At 51.4% G+C, this 24785-nt stretch overlaps 1 protein-coding gene across 1 annotated transcript in view; it reads left to right on the top strand.

Annotated features, from left to right (window-relative positions):
• The window catches only part of GCN1L1 (GCN1 general control of amino-acid synthesis 1-like 1 (yeast)), a 77628-nt gene extending 60244 nt beyond the window's left edge, over positions 1–17384 (top strand). Inside the window, exons 42-58 of the mRNA XM_006890420.1 lie at positions 159–301; positions 4830–4947; positions 5075–5290; positions 6454–6618; positions 7822–7983; positions 8240–8332; positions 8621–8764; positions 8853–9122; positions 10070–10183; positions 10586–10816; positions 11834–12027; positions 12151–12265; positions 14346–14442; positions 14869–15017; positions 15393–15500; positions 16585–16803; positions 17259–17384. Coding sequence (XP_006890482.1) covers positions 159–301; positions 4830–4947; positions 5075–5290; positions 6454–6618; positions 7822–7983; positions 8240–8332; positions 8621–8764; positions 8853–9122; positions 10070–10183; positions 10586–10816; positions 11834–12027; positions 12151–12265; positions 14346–14442; positions 14869–15017; positions 15393–15500; positions 16585–16803; positions 17259–17384 — 2664 coding nt within the window. The remainder of the gene's footprint in view (positions 1–158; positions 302–4829; positions 4948–5074; positions 5291–6453; positions 6619–7821; positions 7984–8239; positions 8333–8620; positions 8765–8852; positions 9123–10069; positions 10184–10585; positions 10817–11833; positions 12028–12150; positions 12266–14345; positions 14443–14868; positions 15018–15392; positions 15501–16584; positions 16804–17258) is intronic.
• The last annotated feature ends 7401 nt before the right edge of the window (positions 17385–24785 follow it).

The raw sequence follows: 24785 nt of genomic DNA, 5'->3' as shown, positions 1-24785 counted from the left end.
AGTGACTGTGGTGGGGCTGGCCATGAGGAGGGAGTGGCACTGTGCTCTCCTGAGGGCCAGGTGGCCGGGGTCCTCCTCTGCCAACTCTGGAGACCCACTTCCTTTGGGTCCTGTGTCTCGGGGGGCAGCCCTGGCTGACTCATCCCCACCGTGCACAGGCTCTTGCTGATGAGAACGAGTTTGTACGCGATACGGCACTGAGAGCGGGCCAGCGGGTCATCTCCATGTATGCAGAGACAGCCATTGCCCTCCTGCTGCCCCAGCTGGAGCAGGGCCTGTTTGACGACCTTTGGAGGATAAGGTGAGTTGCTAGTTGAGAAACAGAAAGCTTAATTTTCAGTTTTCTCCAGACAATTGATTTTGTAACTCTCCAGTTTGTTGTGTTGTTGTTGTTGTTGTTGTTAAGTGCCGTCGAGTCGCAGGCGACTCATAGCGACCCTATGAAGGAGAGTCCTCGACACTTGGGTGCCTTTCATCCTCTCTCCAGGTTCGTAGGGTTTCCGGAGGCAAGCTATTATGGAAGTGGATGCCACTCCTCCTTCCACACTTGTTTTAATTGGGGAGCTCCACCCCACTCTCTGTCCGCATTGGGTAGCCAACCATTAACGCATTTGACACATCCGTGTCACAGTGTTCAGCCTCACAGAGTTGAATTCATAGTCTCTCTTAATTGAACATTCTGTTTTATTGTGATTTGAATCAAAGTTTACAGAGCAGATTGGCTTTGCATTTAACAGTTCATACACAGTTTGTTAATGATACTAGTTACAAGCACATCGTGACAGTACTCTTCCCACTACCTCCCTGTGTTTCCCATTTTTATTCATCCTTCTTCTCCCTTGATTTCTGAGCTTTCTCCTTGTGCAGATGATGCTCCTTTGGTCTTGTATGGTGGATTGTGCTAAAGAGTGCATGCTTCCCTGTTCTTCAATAACTCTGTCTGTTGTTAGTCTGAAAGTTGAGGCCTAATTGTTGGTAGGTACCACTGAATCAAGTCTGACTCATAGTGACTCTGAACAAGTGAATCTGAACCCTCTTCTGTCTATCCAGTCCCATCCTTATTCTCTGATACTCTTTGAGCCCATTGCTGCAGCTACTGGTCAGTCCACCTTCCTCAACAAGCTGAATCAACACAATGGCCGTAGTAACAGTGGGCTCAGGTGTGTCAGAGATGGTGAGGATGTCACAGGAGAGGGCCAGGTTCAGATCTGTCGTTCACAGAGTGAACCTGATGGCACCCAGCACCAGATGGCCGTTTAGCATAGCAGATTGCTGAGCATTGTCTTTGTGGACCATGTCCTGCTAACTGACTTTCTCACCAGTTTGTTCTACAATATGCATGGGTCTGTTTCCATCCCATACAGATACATGTATAGAAATAACATCTGTCACACCTGTATGGCTGTGATGACGCCTCATTTGCCTCTGCATACTTCTTTGATCCATCTTTCTCATTTCCCTATATATAGACTCATGAATTAATGTCCCTTGCTATGAGAATCCCAGGTTGTGCATGTAATGTCACTGTGGTGTTATCTGTAACTCTGGTGCACCGCTCTGTGTCTCCTTTTCCCTAGTGGTATTGTGCTGATTCCCCCTCTTTCATATATTTCCTTCACCCAGTTGTGTGTGATTCTCTTACATGTTGGTGTTATGTGCTGTGGAGTCGACTCATAGCAGCCCTGTGAACAGTGGCTTTGAATCTTGCTCTGTCCTGAGCCAGCCTCACCATTTCTGACACACTTGTCCCATTGCTATTGTCACTGTGTCAGTGCATCTAGTCGAGAGTCTTCCTCTCTTGTGCTGACCTTCCACCTTCCCAAGTATGATGTCCTTTTCCAAGGACTGGCCTCTCCAAAGTAGGATGAGACTGGGATTCATATCTAAGGAGTACCTTGGTTTTATTTTGTCCAAGACAGACTGACTTGTTCTTTTGGCCGTCCATGGCATAGTCAGTACTCGTCTCCAGCACCACAATTCAGAGACATCAGTTCTTCTTTAGTTATTGTCCAGCTTTCAGATGCATAGCAAGCAATCGAAAAGACCATGGCTTGGATCAGTCACACCTTAGTCTTTAGACTGACATCATTGCTCTTTATCACTCTGGAGAGGTCCCTGACAGCAGACTCGCCCCCTGTAACTGACTGCTGCTGCCAGGGGTGTTGATTGTGGATCTAAGTTAGATGAAATCGTTAACAACTTCAATCCATTCTCCACCATGATGCTGCCTTTTGGCCTGGTGTTGAGGATTTTTGTTTTCTTGATGTTGAGGTACAGTCCATACTGAAGGCTGTATTCTTTGATCTTACCTAGTTGGTGATTTTTCTTCCTCTCTTTGCTCATCCCCCATCTTTAGTATCCAGCAAAGAATGCTTCGTTCTATGTGTAAACCTTTTCTTAACTTTTTATAGTAAAGGATTCATATAATATTTGTCCTCTGTGATTGACTTACTCAGCATGGATTGACAGTGATTTCAGCAATGGGCTCTAGTGTGTCAGAGATGATGAGGATGGCAGCAGGATAGGGCAGGGTTCAGGTTAGCTGTTGATAGGGTTGCTGGGCATCATGCTCAACTCAGTGACACCTAACAATAACGAGAAAACATCAAGGGTCATCCCTGTTAGGAGGTGCTGCATCAGCATTGCAAAGTATTCCATTAGTGTAATAGTGATCTTCATCCGTGCGTCCACTGATGGACTTAGGTTGTTTCCATCTCTTTGCTATCATGAATGATGCTGCAGTGGTCATGGATGTACACGGAACCCTTCATGTCTCCGTTTTCATTTCTTTAGGATATGTAAGTTGTTGTGGGATTGCTGGATTGTATTCAGATTGCAAACATGAATAGCCTTTTTAACCTGGAAATTCCACTTCTAGGAATTTAGCCAAGGACACAGGCAAGTGCTGTATGTAGAAGGGTATTTGCTGCAGTGTTGTTTATTAGGAGTTCTGGTGGCACAGTAGTTACAGCTGTCTTCTTGTTGTGTACCGCTGAGTCAGAACTGATCTAGAGCTGACCCTCTAGTGGGTTTTCAGATGCAGTTAATCACATGGGAGGAGACTGTCCATCCTTCTCTTGCAGAAACCTCTCTACTGCTAACCGAAAGGTAGCCTGTTTGAACCCACTAGCTGCTCCATGGGAAAGGATGTGTTGGTCTGCTTCTGTACAAGGTACAGTCTTGGAAGCTCTATTGAGCTGTTCTCTGTCCTGTTGAGTTGCTCTCCGTTTTCAGTGGCAGTGAATTTGGTTTTGGATTCTTGTTTGTTGTTGTGGTTGTTATGTGCTGTCAAGTCGCCTGCGACTCATAGCGACCCTATGTACAATAGCTCTGAAGCCTGCCTTGAGCCAGTCTCACTGACTCCCATACACTTATCCCCATTGCCCTAGTTACTGTATCAGTCCATCTCATCTGGAGTGCTTCTTTCCTGCTCAGTCCCTCCACCCTTCTGAGCATGAAGTCTTTCTCCAAGGATTGGTCCCTCCTGGCTACATGCCCGAAGTGTGTGAAATGGAGCTTCAAAATCTGAGCCTTGGGGGAAAAAAAAATCCGAGCCTTGGTTTCACCCTATCCAGGACACACCTATTTTTTTTCCTTGGTGGTCCATAGTATGTTCAAGACTCTCCTCCAGCATTGCAACTCAAAGGCATCACTTCTTCTATCATTCATAGTCATTATCCAGCTCTTTGATGCATAGTAAGGAATTGTGAAGACCATGGACTGGAGTTCTTGTTTATCACCTGAAAAATTAGAGATTGTTTTTAAAAAACATATAGCACATCCACATATTGTGAATTTAAAAAATTTTAGCCAGATAATGACAAGAATGATAGAGGACTAGACCTTCCCCTCCTCAGCAGAAAAGCAGCAGCAAGAGGAATGTTGGACGCCCTTTGAGACCAAACGTTCTTGCTCCAGCTCCAGCTATGGTGGCAGCAGCCAGGGCCGAACTATATGAGATGGGACCTTGGGACTGGAGCGAAAAAAATGAAAAAGAATGGTAGAATGAGTTGACCCATACAACCTTCAGCTTGTGTCTCAACCGTCGCCAGTCAGCCTCTTACCCAGTGTCAGCTGTGGCCCCGCATGTGCAGCGCCCCCTTCTGCCCGTGTTGGAGAGGATTGAGCACCTGGCTGTTTTCATCAATTGAAATAATGTTACCGGGGTGCAAGGTTCCCTGGGCAGTGGTTGTTGAAATTCTCTACTTTCCTTTATTTCTCATATTTTCTGTTTGACTTATTTTTGTAACCTTAAAGATGAAGTCAGATTTAATTTGACATGAAATTAAGTTCATCTCTCTAGGCTTCTCCCCACTCCTCTATTCCTGATGATCGGGATTCCTGGTCTTCTGTTCATGCGTCCCTCCGGGACCTTGGCTGTAGAGATCTTCACATATTCACATAAGTCGGGAAACTCTGCACAATCACATAATGCGAATGCCTTTGTGAAAATGCTAAGTGGCCTCCACTTCTACACAACATGCCTCTGGAAACTGTATGAACTTTGATAAATGTCGATAGTTGTAGAAGGCCTTCAGGCCTTTTGTTCATAGGGTTGCTATGAGTCATGCTCGACTCGACAGCGATAAACAGTAACAACAACGGGTCATTAGTAGAAAATTTTGGAAACATGCAGGAAGGTGTAAAGAAATGAAAATTGAGCTTAATGTATGTGGTTTGTTGAATGGAAAGCCAGTTTGCTCTGTAAATGTTCACTCCAGTCACAGTGGAAAGCTGGAAAGTGGTAATTATTCACGACTCTTGGCCATCCTTGGGGTTGTGAGACGCCCCTCACAGTGGTGTGACTCTGTTCTTGCTGCCTTTCCCAGGTTCAGCTCTGTTCAGCTCCTGGGAGACCTCCTGTTCCACATCTCAGGTGTCACTGGGAAGATGACCACGGAAACGGCCTCTGAAGATGACAACTTTGGAACTGCCCAGTCCAACAAGGTGTCTGACCTGGGATGACTGTCCCTGCTGTGCGGTGGCCAGGTCTTTGAGACCTGGCAGCCCTGACACTCTCCTTATCCCCTGTGCACTCTCTTGTCCTCCCTACCCCATACCCCGCTGGCCACAGGCGATCATCACAGCCCTGGGGGTTGATCGGCGCAACCGGGTGCTGGCTGGGCTGTACATGGGCCGCTCGGACACCCAGCTGGTGGTGCGGCAGGCGTCCCTGCACGTCTGGAAGATTGTGGTCTCCAACACCCCGCGTACCTTGCGTGAGATCCTTCCTACACTTTTCGGGCTCCTGCTGGGATTCCTGGCTAGCACGTGTGCGGACAAGAGGACAGTAAGTCTTCCTCTTCTGACCCCGCAGCCTATGACAACCTTGAAGCTGGATCTGCAGTGACTAGGGGAGAAGGACCAGGCCTGAGCTAACCGGGACCATCTGTTTATTATTCATTCAGCAGATATTTCTGAAACACCTACTGTGTGCTCACTAAGCAAGGGCTTTGAACCTGTAGATGGAATGGAGGATATAGCCCCACTCTTCCTTGAGTTACAGACTGGAAGTAGAGACATGAAGCAAATGAAAAAAATTGTAGTATGCAGCCATCGAAGTGTTATGTGACAATGTCAAATGCAAAACAGATCCCCTGCCATCAAGTCCTTTCTGATTCCTAATGACCCTTTACCGCGTTTTGGGATCGTTAAATCATAAATCGTTACTGGAGGAGACAGTCTTCCCACAGAGCAGTTGGTGGATTCAAACTGCTGGCCTCTTAGTTAGCAGCCCAGCATGTAGCACAAGCTCTACCACCAGAGCTTCTACGTGGAAATATGGATGCTTGTAAATAGGAGCATTTGACTTAGCTCGGGCCCCAGGGAAGGCTTCTCAGAAGACATGATACTTAAAAATGAAAGATAAGGAAGCATTAGGCAGAAGAGGGGATGAGAAAACACACATGGCAGAGGAGATAAAATACCTTAGATACAAACAAGCATGGGGTGTGGTGGGCAGGAACATGGCAAACCCCGCACTGAGCACCGGCCAGTGAGGCTGAAGCGAGAAGGCCGGGAGGAGCCAGCATGGTGTGAGAGGAGGCTGGTGAATGGGCCTGGGGCCTGCCGGCTGGGCTGCTTGCCACAACCAGTCCCCTTTGGCCCTCTTCAAAGCTTGCACTGGCAAGCAGATTGTGTGTGTGACTCTGATGAGCTCTGAGCCCAGGGATGTCTCAGGAGAGGCGGTGACTTTTGCCCTTCAAGCATTTATGCCACATTCGGCTTCTCTTCAGTGAGCTCATCTGTCCCAGTGACTGCTGGGCTCCAGTGGGAGCCCAGGGATATGGCCCTTCCTACAAGTCATGTGGAGTCATGGCGGTGTGCAAATTCTTCTATTTTGTCTTGTTTGACGAGTGCCCTGGGACCTCACTCAGGGTTGGAGCATTTGGGGGAGCTAAACCAGTGCCCCAACTTCCAGGAGGCTCATCCTGAGGTGGTCTCTGTCCACAGATAGCAGCCCGGACACTGGGCGATCTGGTCCGGAAGCTTGGGGAGAAGATCCTACCTGAGATCATCCCCATCCTGGAGGAAGGCCTGCGCTCTCCGAAGAGCGATGAGAGGCAGGGGGTGTGCATCGGGCTAAGCGAGATCATGAAGTCCACCAGTCGTGATGCCGTGAGTATCTGCCTGGGGGCCCTGGGCTGCACCCACTCGAGTGACCTGACTTGAGGCCAGGGCCCATCACCAGAAGCTTCCCAGAGGTTTCCCTCTGATATCAGCTGTTGGCCAGGCCCTACTTCTGTTTCCCTCCTCTCAGCTTTGCTCCACTTTCACCTGCTAAGAAATGAGCTGTTCAAGGCCTCAGGTGGCCTTTGGAAAATGAAGGGGATCCTTCCCTCACCTCTCCTGAGCATCCCCCCACGTCTTCATGGGTATAAAGAAGACGTGTGGCACTTCCTCAGCAGAGAGGAGGGCGGTGGGAACGGGCGGGGTGTGTGCTCATTCTTAGAAGTAATGTAGTGAGAGTTGAAGTACCCAGTGGGTGGAGGTGTATTGTCTGGAGTCATAGTACTGTTTCCATAGTAGCGATATTCAAGGGCTCTGGAGCACTTGACGCTGACCTTCCTTTCTAAGGTAACTGATCTTCTAAACTGATTCCTGGGAAGTAGGCAGAGAATGCGGAGTCTCTCCACTCAGATGCAAGTACCGAGTGATGTGAGCAAGTGGCTGACGGCTCAGTCCAGGCACCCTTGTCTCATTTACTGGTCCCTCCCCCTCCATATGAATTAATGCACCCTTTAGATTTGGGTGCTTTATGTTCGCGTTTGTCGAGTATAAAGTTGTGACTCATGATGGACTACTTCCCAAGCCCCCGAGAGGCCGAGTGTTGGCCCACAAGGCACCCGTGGTCCGGTGTGAGGCGGCCGTGTGGACTGGAATGTGCAGTTCACATTAAGCTCTACTGAGATGGACTTGGTTCCAGAGCAAACAGTGAGCCATCGTTGACCCTGCTGTAGCCCCGTAGACTTCACAGAGCAGGAAGGCTCTGAACTGAACCTTGAAGGCGTGCTCAAGAAAATCCATGGAAGATTCCAGGGAGAGAAGGTTGTGAAGGACCAGGCTGTGTGAAGCCATCTGGATTTTGTGTAGGAGATGGCGCGTATCAGAGAATTCACATAAAATCAAGCTTTTGATTCTTAATGCATTAGGAGTACGCTACACATTTTGTGTGCTTTTTAAATACATGAACGTTCACTACAGAGCTAGATGTGGAGAAAAGTCACATGGGGTTGTGTGGGCCAGGACAAGTGTCTTCACAAGTGGCTCTGCCCTCGGTTCCTCTCCCACGTCAATCTTGGGGTTCCCGTGTTCCTGCAGGTGCTGTATTTCTCCGAGTCCCTCGTGCCCACGGCCCGGAAGGCGCTGTGTGACCCGCTGGAGGAGGTCAGGGAGGCAGCGGCTAAGACTTTCGAGCAGCTGCACTCCACCATTGGCCACCAGGCCCTGGAGGACATCCTCCCGTTCCTGCTGAAGCAGCTGGTGAGTGATGCGCCTGGCACCTCCTGGTTGGGCCCTCACAGGTAGACAGGAAGCAGGAAGGTTGGTCCTGCAGAGGCGCTGGGCATGGCAGGGCCAGCTTTAACTTTTGTGCTTGACTTTTAGCAGGGCTAAACCCAGGATCTCTGAGAGGGAGAGAAGGAAGGAGGAGGGTAGGGAAGGTGGTGGGCCAGGTGGGTGGAGTCAGCAGGGATGCGCCCAGGAGCTGGGCCTCAGGGTTCTCCCATACCCTGTGTAGGAGGACGAGAAGATGGCAGAGTTTGCCCTGGACGGTCTGAAGCAGGTTATGGCCATCAAGAGTCGGGTGGTGCTGCCCTACCTCGTGCCCAAGGTACATCCCGCCGCATTGCAGACACTTTCCACCTGGAAGTCACAGCCACATCGTTTAGTGCTGGACCTCTTTGGTGGTCTGGCAGGTGGGGATGGGACGATGCAGGCATGAGGACCTCTCTTCTCTGATCTCTGAGGAGCAGATGTGGCTCTGTGTAGTGGATCTCTCCTCCTCTCTGTATTCCAAGAGCCTGGTAACAAGTTAATGTCACACACAAGCAACAACACCTAACAACGACAGGAGTGAGCACTCAGCCCACCCTGAGCTGCGATCTCCCTCCTCCTCCAGCTGACAACGCCGCCTGTCAACACCCGGGTGCTGGCCTTCCTCTCATCTGTGGCAGGCGACGCCCTGACCCGTCATCTCAGTGTGATCCTTCCCGCAGTCATGGTGGCCCTGAAGGACAAGCTTGGCACTGCAGGCGAGCAGCTGGTAAGGGCTGTCGTGGTCATGCCTGTGAGCTCACGGGCCCTGCCTGCCGAGGACGTGCGCTTAGCCCCGTGCCCCCCATGGTCTTTAGGAGATGGCCAACTGTCAGACTGTGATCCTGTCGGTGGAGGATGAGCAAGGACAGCGGATCATCATTGAAGACCTGCTGGACGCTACGCGCAGCCCAGATGTGGGCATGAGGCAGGCTGCCGCCATCATCCTCAACATCTACTGCTCCCGCACCAGAGCCGACTACAGCAGCCACCTGCGGAGCCTGGTCTCGGGTCTGATCCGCCTCTTCAATGACTCCAACCCTGTGGTGCTGGAGGAGAGCTGGGATGCTCTGAACGCCATCACCAAGGTAAGCCTCTGACCCAGCAGCTTCTGTCCCCGCTGAGCACATGTCCAGCCTTTCTGTCAGTTGCTGGACATTGGCTTTGCTTGTTGCCGTTTGAGTTGGAACTGACCCAGAGCTGCCCCTTCAGTGTGTTTTTAGAGACAGCAAATTGCCTGGAAGGAGATTGAGCAGCTGGTGAATTTGAACTACGTGTCTTTGGGATTACAGTGTGGCAGCTTGTGAAAAAGTGACTCCGTGACCCTGAGTTAATGAGGGTCGCTGTGAATTGCAGGCGACTCGATGCACATAACAGCAACAGTAAATCCCACCACTCTTCTGTTGGGTTTTTGTGCTGGGTGGCTTGTGTGTTGCTGTAATGCTACAAGCATTGCAGCCCAAGTTCAAATAACTGTCACCCATGGTGGACAGGTTTTAGCAGACCTTCTAGGCTAAGGCAGACAGTAGTCCAGTTAGTGAAACACCTTGGACCCCGGCAGAGTACTATCAGTTTAGTGTCTGAAGAGGAGCCCCCTTGGTTGGTAAATGAAATATGCAGTGGCCGCATCAATGGACTTGAACATGGTTGTGATGCCGAAGAGGGCAGGACTGGACAGCTGTCTGTTGTGTTGCACACGGGGTCATCATGAGATAGAGCCCTCTGACTGCAAGTGATAGCAGCAACAGTGATCATCTGGGTTGCTGACATTGTTCATTACTGCTGAGTCAGAATCGACTCATAGTGGACATTCTAGGGCAACCTTAAAACCATCTGCTTGATTGTGGAAAACTCCGAACGTGAGAGTAGATGCCTTCCATCCTGTAATAATCTCCCACAAAGCTCCCACCTAACTTTAATGTATATCAATTTATGAGCAGTCCTGTTTCTTACCCCCACCCACCAGTGTCATTTTCACGTGATTCTCAAGGACTGTTAGAACTCACCTTCTCTCCTTGTCCCTGGGTCCCCACAGAAGCTGGATGCTGGCAATCAGCTGGCACTGATTGAAGAACTACACAGAGAAATCCGGCTGGCAGGGAATGAGAGCAGAGGCGAGCATGTGCCAGGCTTCTGCCTCCCCAAGAAGGTAAGCCTGGGCAGGGGGCCAGGGCGCAGGGTGCAGGATCCTGTGGGTGGGCAGCCTGCCTCTGCCCCTGCCCCTGGCCTGCTCTGTAGTCGGGCAGCTGGTTCTGTGCTCTCTCGGCACCTTCACAGATAGCATTGGGGTAGGGGCCCGTGCTGCCATATGAGTAGGCTGTGGTGGCAGCCGGCCAGGCTCTTGTCTTTAGTTACCTATGATTCTTGTCCCTGTCAAGTCGGGATAGCTCTCTCTGGGATCCATTCCTTCGCCAGCACCCTCTTGGCCTGTCAGCCTGCACATCCCTCCGTGGGCTGACGGGAGGCTGGCTGACAGGCATTCCTTGCTTGGGCGGGAGGCATCTGGACTCGAGCTTCTGAGACATGACTGTGACTGTGAGTTTCCTGTCAGGGTGTCACCTCCATCCTCCCAGTGTTGCGGGAAGGCGTCTTAACTGGCAGCCCTGATCAAAAAGAGGAAGCAGCCAAAGCCCTAGGCCTGGTGATCAGGCTGACCTCAGCGGACGCCCTGAGGCCCTCAGTGGTCAGCATCACCGGCCCTCTGATACGCATCCTGGGAGACCGGTTCAGCTGGAATGTGAAGGCGGCTCTGCTCGAGACACTCAGCCTCCTGCTGGCCAAGGTGAGAGAGAGAGGGAAGCAGCTGATTGTTCACCAGTTAGGTCTCGGATAATCAGATACTGACACATCCTATTAGTAGCGCAGTACCAGCCACATACAGGGCAGGGCTATAGCAGGGGGGGCTAAGAGCTTAAACTCCAGACCTAGGACCAGGGTTTAGTTCCAGATCCGCCACTGTGTGTGACCTGAACGGCTTTGGAAAGCCAGGTAACTTCAGAGCCTGTTTCCTCATTTGCGATGTGAGAGTAATAATGCTACCACTTCATGTGTGTCTTTGGTCCACACCACCTTTGAATTGCACACCACTGCTTATTTCCTTAAATTCAAAACACGATCAACTACCATTGAGTTTCCAAGCCTGTAAATAGTAATGGGTGGAGACGAGCGCCCATTTTTTTCCTGAAGAGCCGTTGGTGGATTCAAACCACCAGATGCACTTGGTCTTGAAGTTAGCAGTGCAACTCGGAGTGAGCTACTTGGGTCAGAATCTCATACCAGCCTCTTGGTCGCTGTCCAGCATGTATGCAGCCTTTGTTTCCAGCAGCCAAGACTGACTTTCAAAGCAGTTCAGAGCTCTGACACGAGGGATTTAACTGTGCAGTAGCGCTTGGGAAGTGGCAGCTCCTGTCATGTGGCCGGGCCCTTTCACCACCTTGGCCTAGAACCGTCAGTCAGCAATGCTGACAGCTACCTGCCAGGCCTGCTCGTTAAGGCGTTTGGAAAAGGCGCTTTGTCAATCACTTGTCCACATGGCTAGGTGACCAAGGCCAGTCTGGCCAAGGCTGTAAGGCCGCTCCCTGCTGCCACCACTGCCTTCTCTTCCTCCTCCCACTCTGATGAGGAAGAGATGCTAAAGATGGATGAGGGGGCCGAGTGCCTCCTGTCTGGTGTGGCTCTTTGCTCCGTAGGATGTCCATTCCTGGCCTCTGCGTGGAGCTGGCTTACTGTGACTGCTGCCTGTATCTGTGGCTCAGTTTCCCTCATGAGATTCCCTCCGGAATGTGGCTCTCTCACATAGGTTGGCATTGCCCTGAAGCCCTTCCTGCCCCAGCTGCAGACCACCTTTACCAAAGCCCTGCAGGACGCCAACCGGGGCGTGCGCCTGAAGGCCGCAGAGGCGCTGGGCAAGCTCATCTCCATCCATGTCAAGGTGGACCCACTCTTCACCGAGCTGCTGAACGGAATCCGCCTGGTGGAGGACTCGGGCATCAGGTGCTCGCAGGGAAGGAGGCTGGGCCAGGGGAAGCTGGGCAGCTGCTGAGCCTGACCCAGGCAGGAGGGTGCGTGCCATGGTAGCAGGGTTCCCCATCTCAGTGGGGCGTATCGCTTTTTCAGGGACACCATGCTGCAGGCCCTGCGCTTTGTGATTCAAGGAGCAGGGGGCAAAGTGGATGCTGTCATCCGGAAACAGGTCATCTCGCTCCTGCTGGGCATGCTGGGACACGACGAGGTGAGTCAGGCCCATGGCTTGGCTGGTGGGCTCATGCGTTTCTAGTTTGGTGTCTGTGTTGTGTTCGAAGAGTTTGATACGTCTGCCAGGTGGTCAGGGGTGATGATGGCTCCTGGCATCTGTGTCACTCCTTCCGATGGGCCAGACACTTCTTTAGGTTGACGTTGGTTGGTTTTCTGGAGAAGGAAGGTGAATCTGTGGAGTGCTTGCACTTGTCATCTGAGAGCTCATGGACCTTCAGTCACTTTTTCTCCCTGCCTTTTGTTTTCTTCACCTGACACTTGTTTGTCCAGTACCATCCTCCCTCTTGGACTTGGTCTGGATGTCAGCAAGGCCTGTTCACAGACCTCAGAGATGTAATGGGTGGTGGTGGTGGTGGGAGGTATTGGGTCAGAGGGGTGCATACTAACACCTGAGAACCGGAACCTGGGCCCTCAGCCCCTGGGCCCTCAGCCCCTGCTGCCCCATTATCGTTACCCTGCCTTTCCAGTCCAGAAGCTGGGAAGGGTACCCTTGGCCCTCAGCATTGCAGGGGCCCTGGGGTGGGTAGATCCCATGGTTGAAAAGCTGGGAGGATATCGTTGGCCCTCAGCATGGGAGGGCCCCAGGAATGGGTTGATCCCATGGTTGAGAAGCTGGGAGGGGTACCATTGGCCCTCAGCATTGCAGGGGTCCTGGAGCGGGTTGATCCCATGGTTGAGAATTTTCTCTTTCCCTCTCACAGACAACCCTCTGTAGCGTGACCTATTTATGTTTGTAGGGCTAATCTCTCAGGAGAGGCTCTAGGGTGCTGTGCTTTGCACTTGGTCGCTCTCACATTGGGGAACGCCATCACTCTGTTGCGTCCCTCTGGCTCGGGAGAGTGGCTGTAATCCTGGGCCACGTGCTCCTGTTAAGGCCACTGGCCTCCTCTGTGAGCACAGACAGGCATGTCCAGCTTCTGGGCACAGTCTGCAGGCCTTTTACAGGGCATGCCCTGCACGAGGAAAAGTTAGCATTAAACGTATTTGCATCTCACCACGCTGGAGCCTAAAATAGATCAGGCTGGAGAGAGTGGGTGTCAGAGAGCCAGCTCTTGCCTCGTTTGGCACTTGGGTTCTACTTAGAGCCCAGAGGCCCACGCAGCTGGCTGGCCACACCCTCTTCCCCCTCAGAGCATCCACTGGGTTGGAAATGCCAGTCTGGGTGCTGGCCTGGCATCCGGGTAGAGCTCGGACTCTGGATGGACGACAGGTGCCAGAGTTCAATTCCACTTATTTGCCTCGAATTACCTTGGAAGTCCCACCATCTCTGAGCCTATTCCTTCACCAACAGTACCAGAAAAATGAGACCACATTGACGTTTGTCCTGTTCTGTTTTTTCACAGTTATGGGACGGGCAGGACAAATGGACACCCATTAATTTAGCACAAAGGTTAAAACCCACTCTGCTAGGCAGCTGACTGGGGTGGGGAGCAGGCCAGAGCAGTGATGCTCCTCACTATGAGAGAATGCCTGGCCTGGCCTCATGTCTTGGAATGCTGAGTAACTTCAGCTTGACCTACACAGACAAATCCAGTAACCGAGGTGACCAGGGACCCTGACACAGCAGAGATAAAAGGGGTCTTCAGGACATCAGACTACACAGGATTGTTGAAGGAGGAGTCCTTTATGGGGCAGCTGCTCCCCTCTTCTTGACCGTGTGGCCCCACCCCCACCCCCGCCTCACGGGGCTGTTGATGGTAATTGAGATAATAAATGCGAAGCTTTCCGACTTCCTGTGAAGAAAAGGTGCTATGAGTAGACGGTTATTATTGCTATTATGATGATGATTACCATATGCACACATGCTGGGCTTTTCTATAATTAAGCATCGGGTGTGTAATTTTTAACTCCGCGCCGAGTGGCAGTTTCAGTGAGTGGCAGCCCCAGTCTGGCGCATGGAGCCTGGAGTAAGGACAGGTTTGCGCACTGGAGTGAGTGACCTGCCTCTCGCCTGCCCCGTTGTCCTGGGCTTCATCCCAGTTTCACAGTTACTTGTCCTATGTGCCTGGAGCTGAGTGCTGCTTGCGTTGCCTTCTCACCTGTCTCTGCTCCCCTAGGACAACACTCGGATCTCCTCGGCTGGGTGTCTGGGGGAGCTGTGTGCCTTTCTGACGGAGGAGGAGCTGAACTCAGTTCTCCAGCAGTGCTTGCTGGGTAGGTCCCTGTGGAGTTGCCCTTCACACAGGCGAGAGCCCTTGTTTGTACTGTCTTGTCCCTGGAAGTCTTGCTTCTTAGAATCAAATGGATGGTAGTGGACAGATTGGGAAAAGATAGTGGTTGCAGAGCACAATGAATGTCATTGGTGTCATGGAATTATAAATGGAGAAGATGAATTTGAGGGAAGAAAGAAAATGCAAAGGACGTCTCCACTAGTCCTGTACCTGTACATCTCTGTTCAGGGAGCATCATTCAGATCCCAGGCCACTCTGGGGTCCCTCTGTCACACTGAGGTCCCTAGACGGACTGGGCTCGCCTCAGGTTCCCAGAAGTCGTGTGGATCTTGAGGCAGGCTCACTCCATCATGACCAGTGCCAGTTTGCTGTTGAGTGCAAGCTGACCCCAGCGGTGTCCTCCCCACAGCGGACGTGTCTGGCATTGACTGGATGGTGCGGCATGGCCGCAGCCTGGCGCTCTCTGTGGCCGTGAGCGTGGCCCCCGGCAGACTCTGCACCGGCAAGTACAGCAACGACGTGCAGGAGATGATCCTCAGCAACGCTGTGGCCGACAGGGTGAGCCAGGACACTCCTTTGCTGCCCCCTTGCCGCAGGTCCCGGCCATCAGCTCGCTGCCAGTACACGGGGTCCTGGGTTCGAATTCTACCTTTCCTTGCCACATTCATCATCTAAACAATGAAGAATCTGGGTCTTGGTTCTAAAGTCCTGGGAACTAGACACTCAGAACCCATCCATTGCTCAGCCCCCAGGGCAGCCTGTTTGGGAGAGCAGTTGAGTCTCCAGGGCGCAGTGGTGAAGAGTGAGAGGGTGGTGAAAAGCCAGGACCCAGGGACCCGTAGGGGAGGGGACGCTCTCTAGCCCAGCTGGTCCATGGAAGGGACTGGAAGCCATCCTGTCCAGCTCTCCACAGGCTCACTCTCTCCTCCACAGATCCCCATTGCAGTGAGCGGAGTCCGGGGCATGGGCTTCCTGATGAAGTACCACATCGAGACAGGAGGTGGTCAGCTGCCGGTCAGACTCTCCAGCCTGTTCGTTAAAGTGAGTGGCGCAGAGGCTCAGATGGAAGGAGGACCCAGGGCCACAGAATCCCAGAAATAATGCCCTGGGGCTTTATTCTAGATTTCTCCATGGGGAGCCTCAGCAGCTCTCTAAATGCCAAGGAAAGGATGCAGAATATTCCCATGTGAACTTCTCTCTGGAAGGGTGTCTGACTCGTTGCCTGATTCTCGGAGACGTTGTTTCAAGACAAACAGGGCTACTGTTTCAGTGGCACGGATTATATAGAATTAGGCACCAGCCCGGGTTCAGATCTTACCATACCTTCCTTTCCTGTCCTCCTTCAGCAGGCATGGTGTGATTAGTGTAGGTATCGTGTCAGGTTTGAGGCCCTGCAGAAAGAACTGGGGACTCTGATGGTGAGCCCTGCGTCCCTGGCTGATGCAGCAGTTTCTTAAACCTCCATGCACACAAAGAACCTGCATGTTAGGGGCTCTGCCTGGGGCCACAGATGTGTGTGGTGCTGGTGGGCAGACATCCTGTGTGGAGCCTTCTTTGGGGATGATCGCTGATGCTCTGCAGCCACCAGAGCCCTCGTAGAGCTTCTGCGGCTCTGATGAGACCCACCTACTTAAGCATCACCCAGCATTCAGTTATTTATGTGCATTTCTTGGCTGAGCACCCACTGTGTGCCCAGCAGGGGTAGCCCCTACAGGCGAGAGACGAACAAGACCTCTGCAGTCAAGAGACACACCGGAAACCCCACGGGGGATCCCACCGAGACAGGCTGCCTGGGGAGATGATATTTGTGCTGAGACTTGAAGGATGACAGCCCACCAGTGAAGCATGTCTCAGATGGCAGGAGTGGCCAGGACAGAGGCCCCGGGGCAGGAAGGCGCAGGACGGGATTGAGGAAGTGAAAGTCTTGGGTGGGCACCAGGCAGCGAGCCCATGGGTGAGGGATATGAGGAGGGAGGCAGGCCGGGTGCAGTGTGCCTGCCCTCCCCTAGAAGGGAACAGTCCAGGCCTTGTCCAGGATCGAGGGTGTCTAATGGGGAATGGGACAGTCTGCATTTAGAGGCATCGAGTGGGTGTGCCTAATGGAGAACATGCATGTCGTCTGCAGTGTTTGCAGAACCCGTCAAGTGACATCAGGCTGGTGGCCGAGAAGATGATCTGGTGGGCAAATAAGGACCCGCTACCTGCCCTGGAGCCCCAGGCCATCAAGCCCGTCCTCAAGGCTCTCCTTGACAACACCAAGGACAAAAACACCAGCGTCAGGGCCTACAGCGACCAGGCGATCGTCAACCTCCTCAAGATGCGGCAGGGCGAAGAGGTGTTCCAGGTGAGCCAGGGGTGGCGGCAAGGTGGGCCTGCGGCAGCTTCTTATCACACTTGTGTGATGACATTCAGGCCTGGTGCTCATCCCTGCCACCCTGAGGTGCCAGTACTGAGCAGCAGACTGGCTGCGGCTGCTGGCCTGTCACCTGGCGATACATCTTCCTCGTCTCCAGGCTTCCAAATGCCTCTCAGTGGCAGAGCCCTCACGTGGCATCTAAAGCTGTAAACGGGTCCTGGTAAAGCTGTCCCATGGAAGCCCAGGGCCCTGAAACCGAAATGACCTGAACAGCATCACAGGCATTTTTCTCAGGGTCCATCTCATTTCCTCATTCTGCCACATTCCAGCTCAGTGGCCCCAGTTGACATTCCTTTTTGTCTTTATGCAATTCTCAATTTTTGCAGCCTGGAGTCCTGTGTTCTGACCATGTCTCTCTTCCCTCCCCTCCTTCCTGCCCACAGTCTGTCTCCAGGATCCTGGACGTGGCCAGCTTGGAGGTGCTGAGTGAGTGCCACCGGCGGTCACTGAGGAAGCTGGCCAGCCAGGCCGACTCCGTGGAGCAGGTGGACGACTCCATCCTTACCTGATGGCCAGGCCGCGCCCAGGCCCTGAGCTAAATGCCAGCAATCCCAGCTCCACGTCTCACTGTTTTCATTTTGGAAAATAATGTTTGTTACGATGGGGGAGCTTAGGAGATGGCGTTCCCAGAAAGTATTTTAATATATCAGCAAGACCACAGCCAAAGCCTTAAATCAAACCAACACACAACTCAAGATTGCCTCCTCATCTCGCACCCTTTTCTTTGGAAAGGAAATGGCACAGGGACCCACTCTGTGGAGGCTGAGGAGCACCCGCTGTACTGAGCGTGACTCAGGCTAGACTTGGGTTTCCTCTCCTGTCCTCCAGCTCGGGTTTGAGAGCGGGTGCCCCCCTACCTCTTGCCTAGATCCTGAGTGAGGCCTGGGGGGCGTGCTGGTCTGCCTGGTGTGGGGTCTCAGCTCGGTTTCTTTTTTTTTCTGGTGCGCAGCATGATGGGCTGCGCCCCATCAGATGACAGCAACAGCCCCCCAGCCCTGGCTGTTGACACCTGGTGAGGGGCAGCCTGTTTGAAGGAGTAACATTTAATAAAGGCTTTGTTGTAATCTTGATATAAGCAGAGGTTTTCCACATCTCTGTGCTGCATGTTTCGGGAATAGGGAAAGGCTTGCAGCTATTATTGGAAGTTTTAGCAGAGTGGTAGGACTTCTGGGAGCTCTGGGTGGCGCAGCTCCACTACTGGCTGAAGTGCTCCACTACTAACTGAAAGGTTGGCGGTTTGAACCCACTGGCTGCTCCGAGGGAGGAAGATGTGAAACTGAACCCATTGCGATCAGATTAATTCTGACTCCTATCGACCGTCCATCAGGTTTCCAAGGCTGTAAATCTTTTTGGGAGGAGACTGTCCATCTCTTCTCCCAAGGGCCTGGTGGATTTGAACTACTAACCTTTCAGTTAGGAGCTCAGTACTACTAAGGAGCCTTCCATAAAGGCTATAGCATTGGAAACCCTGTGGGCAGTTTGACTATCCTGTAGGGAGTCTGGGTATTTCCCCTACCCAGGCTCCATGACACGGTGCAGATCCCTACAGCCGTGTCTGTCCTGAGTTCAGGTCTCTGGAGTCAGGCCTGTCGTCGCCCCTGGTGCGGAAGATGCCATGGTCTAACCAGCCACTGTCCTGGCCTCTCCTGACCCTTGGGACAGTGGGAGTCGGACTGTGATGAGAAGCCACCACTTCTGTGGAGTAAGAAGGAACCACCATCTTCTGGTCAGAGGGTTTGCAAGAGGAAGCCACACTTGCCATTCTGCTCCCTTCATGAATGACTTCCTTCCTCCTGATTCTTAGAAGGCTCCCGGTTCAGGCGTCCTGTCTGATGGTGCCCACCCCACCAGACCTGTGATGCAAGAGTCTCTGGGCTGCTTCCCTGGGCACCGTAAGAAACAAGCCTCTTAACAAAATTACTGGGCGGAGCCATGGAAGGAAGAGGAAAAGCAGTGGCCAGGAGTGTGTGCCGTAAAAGATCTGAACGCGAGGTTCTGTTTTTTTAATGAATGCAGCAGAGGCAGGAAGTAGGCTTGTGACTCAAACTTGTGATGCATTGAGACAAGGTGACCTCAGAGGTTCTTCGGAGGAGAGCTTACCCTGCACTGCCTGAACCTTCTCTTGTCACATGACCTCCTAGTTCCCGTATAGCAGGCATGGCCTCAACTGGCTTGATGTAACTGTAGAGTCCCAGGGTGGAAGGGACCTTGAGAGGTCAGCTGAATCTGTCCCTATAGCTACAACAGCCAATAGCTGCAACTTCTGGTAACCATGGTAACTGCCCAGCATCTAGGATTCAGATGGTCATCAGCCTCCTCCCAGCTGCCTCGGGCGCATGTCCAGCAAGCTGTGTGCGTATGTGTTCACCTCAGCTGATGGGCCAGGCCTGGGTGAAGAAGGGGTCCCTGCACTATCAGTGTGCTTTCTAGAATCTATGGTTAGATGCCTGTATTCACCTCTGGCTTTCAGTCCCCAGGCTGGAGGGGAGCTGTTCACACTGAAAGCAAAAATCCAAGGGGAAAAACACTGGGTTTCGTTCCAGAAACTGGAGGAGGGCGAGTTCTCTCTGTTCAGAAGAGCTGGATGAAGGTTGATTCACAGACGGAGGTGACTCAAAGGCTCCTAGCATGCGGAGCTGCATTCTCAGAGTCTGGAAGGAGGGCACGAGTTCCCAGGAAGCAAGCTGTGAAAGGCTGCCTCAGAAATGACCGTGGAGCTGACAGAAGGGACCTTATCAGGCCAGAGACAGCAACTCAAACCAAAGGCCCTGGAGGAAAGAGAGCCTGATAGCAGAGAAGCCCAAACTCAAGCCCTGTTGGTTAGTAGAGTTGTTCAGCCTTAGGCAAGTCACTTAACTGCTCTGGGTCAGGGTCATTTTCTCATTGGAAGCGGCTAATGATAACATACATTGAGTGGACACGTGCTTATGAGTTTAGCACCTAACAACAACAACCCCACAGGACTGTCTTCTAATACTGCTCCACAATACTGCTTCCAGTTCAAGGATATCAGTGTTAACTGCTTTGCACAGGAAACTGATGCACAGAGGTTGTACAGCTAGTCTGTCCCCAGAACTACTACCATCAGCCTTTTGGGCCTCCGCTATGTTGGCTGCTGGGGCATCAGCATTCTTTAGAGCTGTGTACACCTGGAACACTCACCGGGGAGACCTGAGGTAAATCTATGAGGTGGCTTCAAGTGATTGGCCCGGGGGCTGCTTCACTGAGACCCACCCAAACTGCTCTGCAGGCCCCATCTCTAGGACACTGGTTGAGCAGGTCTGTACCGAAAAAATACTTCCATCAGGTTGATTCTGACTTTCGGGGACCCGCTTTTGCCTTCTGAGGCTCTAAATCCTAATGGGAGGAGACTGCTTCGTTTTTCTATCCAGGAACACCTGGCAGATTTGAACTACCAAACTTTTGGTTAGCAGCCCAACTGCCCTACCAGGACTCCTCAGGAAGTCTCTAGAGAAGAAATTGCTTCATCTTTCTCAAGTGTCTGGAAGCCAATGGCAAATACTCTCCCCTTAGCGAATCCTGAGAAAATGTTCGTATTGAGACCATCGCCAACCCTTTGTCTAACCTTGGGCCCCTCAGGAATCGAGGTTAGTTTGGAATTTGGAGTGTGCAATATAGTTCGCATCCCTTGCAGGAAGCAGGCCAACAGGTACGTTCCCTGCGTGCCTCTGCTGGGATGCTGGAGGGCTGAGGAGGTGGGACAGGGGACCTGCAGGCTTGGAACAGCCTGTGTGCTGGAATCCAGACACAGATGGTTGCATTGAGGGTAGATGCTGAGACAAGATTGGCAGTTAAGAATGTGTGTCTCCCAAGTTTCTGGGTGGATGTGTCTTAAATTGCTTCAAGACTTCTAAATTAGAACCATAGGAGGAAAAGAGAGCCAATCTAACTTAAAGATCTAGGTCCTAACATTTTTTAATGAAATGCTTTGTGTGGTACAAGAGAACCGCGTGGACTTTGGCATCAGCTTTGAATACTCACTTGACTGCTTAGAATTACACTCTGTGACCTTAAAGCGTGTTTCATGACCTCTCTGAGGACAAGCTTCCTCATTCCTACAGATGGCGCAGGGATGCTATAAGGACTGAATGGGGTAAGGGTCACCTGGAGTCATATGGGTGCCTGGAACTTGGATAATGTGAGTGAATGAATGTCAACAAATAAGGCTGCACAATAGACACCTCCTACTGCAATGCCGGCTGTCAATTACAGTGCCCTGCGATTCCAGCATTAGTTGTGGCGCCTAGAATTTGTGGATGTATTGTTAACTTCTGGAGCCTGGGGTTTGAGAAGCTACTAACTGGAAATCAGGTTTCTTTTGTCTCCTGGGGGGGAAAAAAACCACAAAAACACATCAGAGAAAAGTGCCTGGAGAATTGTTTATTGGGAATCAGTATGGCTGAATTGAGCATTTAAAGCTGAATGAGAGGAGAACAGCCAGGCGAGGCCGTGGGAGTGCCCAGGAAATAGGTCACTTAGTGAGGTCAGCAGGCTGGGAGGGTCTCGTCCTTGTTTGATGAATTGAGAAGTTGAGGCACAGCTAGAGAAGTGTCTCCAAAGTCCTGTGGCCACTTGGCAGCAGAACTGGCAAAAAACAAAAAAACAACCCAAACTGTTATTTCTTGATGCTCTGATCACCAAGCCCCAGGGGCCATTCTATGCACTGTAGGGTGAATTTGACGATATTAACCAGCTAGATGTTCAGATCTGTTTTTGGAGGGTCGCTATGGATCATGCTTGACTTGTTGACACCAAATGACAAGAAAAAACAATCCTATTGGGACTTAAAGTGGTTGAGTTTCACTTGGGAACAAGTGAAGCAGGCCTATTTTTCAGAGGCTCTGAGCTGCTCTCTCAGCTGTGAGAGCAGCCCCCCACCGTCTGCTGCAGAGCCACTGATGACGGGTGGATGTTGACTTAACAAAGCCTATGTTACTGGAAAAACGAGTCCAAGGATTATGACCTCTGGGATTTCTGGGTAAGAGGGTGTCCTGAGTGTTTCTGCATAGGATACCCCAGTCAGGTTTCTGAGGTTTCTCTGGTTGAGAAGGTAGACTGAACAGTCACGGGGACAGTTAATGTGGGAAAATCCCTTTGCGTCAGGCCTACTGGTCACATGATAAAGCTAGGGCACAAGCCGCAGGAGGTCTCATAATTTAGCCTCACAGGAGGGAGGCTGGGTTGCAGCAGTAACTAGCATTTCTCAAAACGCTGGCCACAGGACCCCTGTGCCATGAAAAATTAGTGAGCCCAAAGAGCTCTTATTGATGTGTATTTTATATATCGGTTTGTCAATGTTTTATCGTTTGTTGTGTCATCTTGGAAGCCAAAACAACTGCACTGCCAACCCAGAGGCACTCAGTTCAAATCCACTAGCTGCTCCTTGGGCGGAAGATGGCCAGACTCTGTGAGCAGTTTACTGCCTCTTGAAACCCGCTGGAGGGGGTCAGCTATGGGTCAGATTCTTCACCACCACAGATAACAAACAACAATTAATTCATTTACAACTAAGCCTATTACTGTTAAGATGACAAACATTCTGAGAGAATGGCAGTTGGACGTTTCAACAGGCCTCTTTCATGTTGGGGTTTCCCTCCTCCATTTTTATTTGTATGAGTCCTGCAGGCGGAAGGAAATGCCACTGCACACATCTAAGCAAATCAGAGTGAAAAAGGCAGAGTGTGGAAGGACCCTCTGAAGGATCCCCAGACTAGACTTTGAAAATCACTGGTTTTACTAATCTGAAACCTAAGGGGAGGGGGAAAAATCCTACTGGAAGATTGAATTGCTACTGATCATCAGAGGAGAGACTGACCCAAGTTACATCAAAAGAACCCAGATTTGATTCACATGCCACAGAAAGCAAACTTGACAATTCCTCTAGATCATTCTGAGGTTCCTCCCAACTCTTTTAAATTTTAATCCAATAGACCTCAAGTATTTGTCATATGCTAGGTCCACAGCAGGTCCAAAGATGAGTAAGATACGATGGGCCTTGCAACTAGGGACTTAAGTTCACTTGACTACAGGGACAACTTCAGGGCAGGGCAAGGCCATCACCAAGTCTTGTGTGGCAGCAATCCTGGGTTAAAGGGTCCATTTCTGTCCCAGTGCAGGTCCATGCATTCCTTCTCTGTTGGCCCAGCATGGTGAATGTTGATCCACCTTGCTCAGATCTAGTTCCTTTTATTCTGTTTCCTGCCCTAAATCCTACCCCTTCGTGCCTGCTGGTGGGATGGAAGACCAGGTTTGCTCTCTTTCTCTGCCACTTGTCAACTTTGGCATGCATGTGGCTGACCAGTTGGCAAATCGGGACCTCACAGGTCCCTCGAGAGAATCACTTCATGCTACCCATTGGGCACTGTGGGGCCCCCTCCCCTCTGCTTCCTAATTCTCCTCTGAAGTGACCTCAGCCCATCTTCAATCCTTCAGCTCACTGGCTGCAGGTCCACCACCTCTGCTATTCTGGGAAACCATTCATTCAGTCCCACTGCTCTCACAACCAACCATTCATGTCTCTCTTCACTCACAGCCGCTTCTTGAACGAAGAGTAGATACTTTCACAGTAGAGTTCACATTCATAGCATCACTGCTCATCAGACTTGCACACATGCCCTTTTCTTTTGATCCATCTTTCTTTTGATCCATATTTCTTTTCTGTCTGTATTCCCTACCGGAAGAGAAAGCAGGGAATTTTGAGTCTAATTTACTATTAAATCCTCAGCCTACTATACAGTAGTGCTTAATTATTTGTTGAACAGGTGAATGACTTCCCTGATCATCAGCTCCATTGAGGGCCTTGTTTCTTTCATAGTCCCAGTGCCCAGCACCTAGTAAACACGCATGCATTTACTAATTATTGAATGGATCCCTTTACAATCTTTAAAGGGAAAAAAAAAAATGCAGCTTTGGAGCTCTGGTGGCCTAGAGTCAAGAAACTGCGTTGTAATCCCGAAGGCACATGATTCGAATCCACCAGCTACTCCGCTGGAGAAGGAGGGACAATCTCCTGTGCAAGTTGGATTCGATGGCACACAGCAACAACAACAAAAACGCAGCTTCACTATCTGGCTGAGATGCTGTCTTTTGCATCCGCCCATGCCCACGTCTGAGCCGCAGCCGTAACCTCTTCAAAGCTCTGCAGCTGAAATCCATCCTGCAGATGACTTGGTGAAAAGAACATTTTGATACTGCTGCTCTGCTCAACTACTTGCAACGGCTCCTCAATTGTCGCTTCTAGTACACACAGGTGGTGCTTGCAAAGAGCTCATCTGTGAGATGGCTGCTTGGAAGATTGGAACAAAGGTTCCCATCGCTCAATCAGGAACGTTTACATACCTGAACTTTTCATCACTTAAAAAAAATCAAGTTCAAGTCACTGATCTCTAAACAAGGATTTTCGAGGAAAACGTGCTCAAGAGTTTCATCTTGGGGTTCCAGGCGTTACCCTCCTCTAAAAGGTTTTCAGACTGAAGGCACCGTCATTCCAACGGTGCTCCATAGGGATTAAGCGACTAGGTGTGATTTTGATCCCGAGCTGACCTCAAAGATCACACGACTTAACATTCCACGCATCCTAGCAGGTGACCGCTGCCCCTGCATCCTCGGCAGGGACACAGGCTAGCACCCCGGAGGCAGCGGAGTTGCAGAAAGCGCAGAGTGCTGGAGCTTTAACTGTCCGTCACGCTCAGCCTCTGACATTTAAGTGCCCCGACTCCCGAAGCTCATCTGAGGACCACGCGCTAGGCATTTCCTCTCCGTAGCGATCGAGGTCTTGAAGGTGAGGGAGCGGGTCGGTCCCGAGTCAACAACGCTCGGTCGCGGTGCTCTCACCCGCACACACACGGCCCGGCCGCGGCGACTTTCCCGCGAGCTCTCGGAGACGCGGG

Source organism: Elephantulus edwardii, unplaced genomic scaffold (assembly GCF_000299155.1).
Source record: "Elephantulus edwardii isolate Elephantulus edwardi_28Jun2011 unplaced genomic scaffold, EleEdw1.0 scaffold00089, whole genome shotgun sequence".
Taxonomy (NCBI): Eukaryota; Metazoa; Chordata; class Mammalia; order Macroscelidea; family Macroscelididae; genus Elephantulus; species Elephantulus edwardii.
Note: the sequence above shows the minus strand (reverse complement) of the source record. Positions and strands in the feature narration are given on the sequence as shown.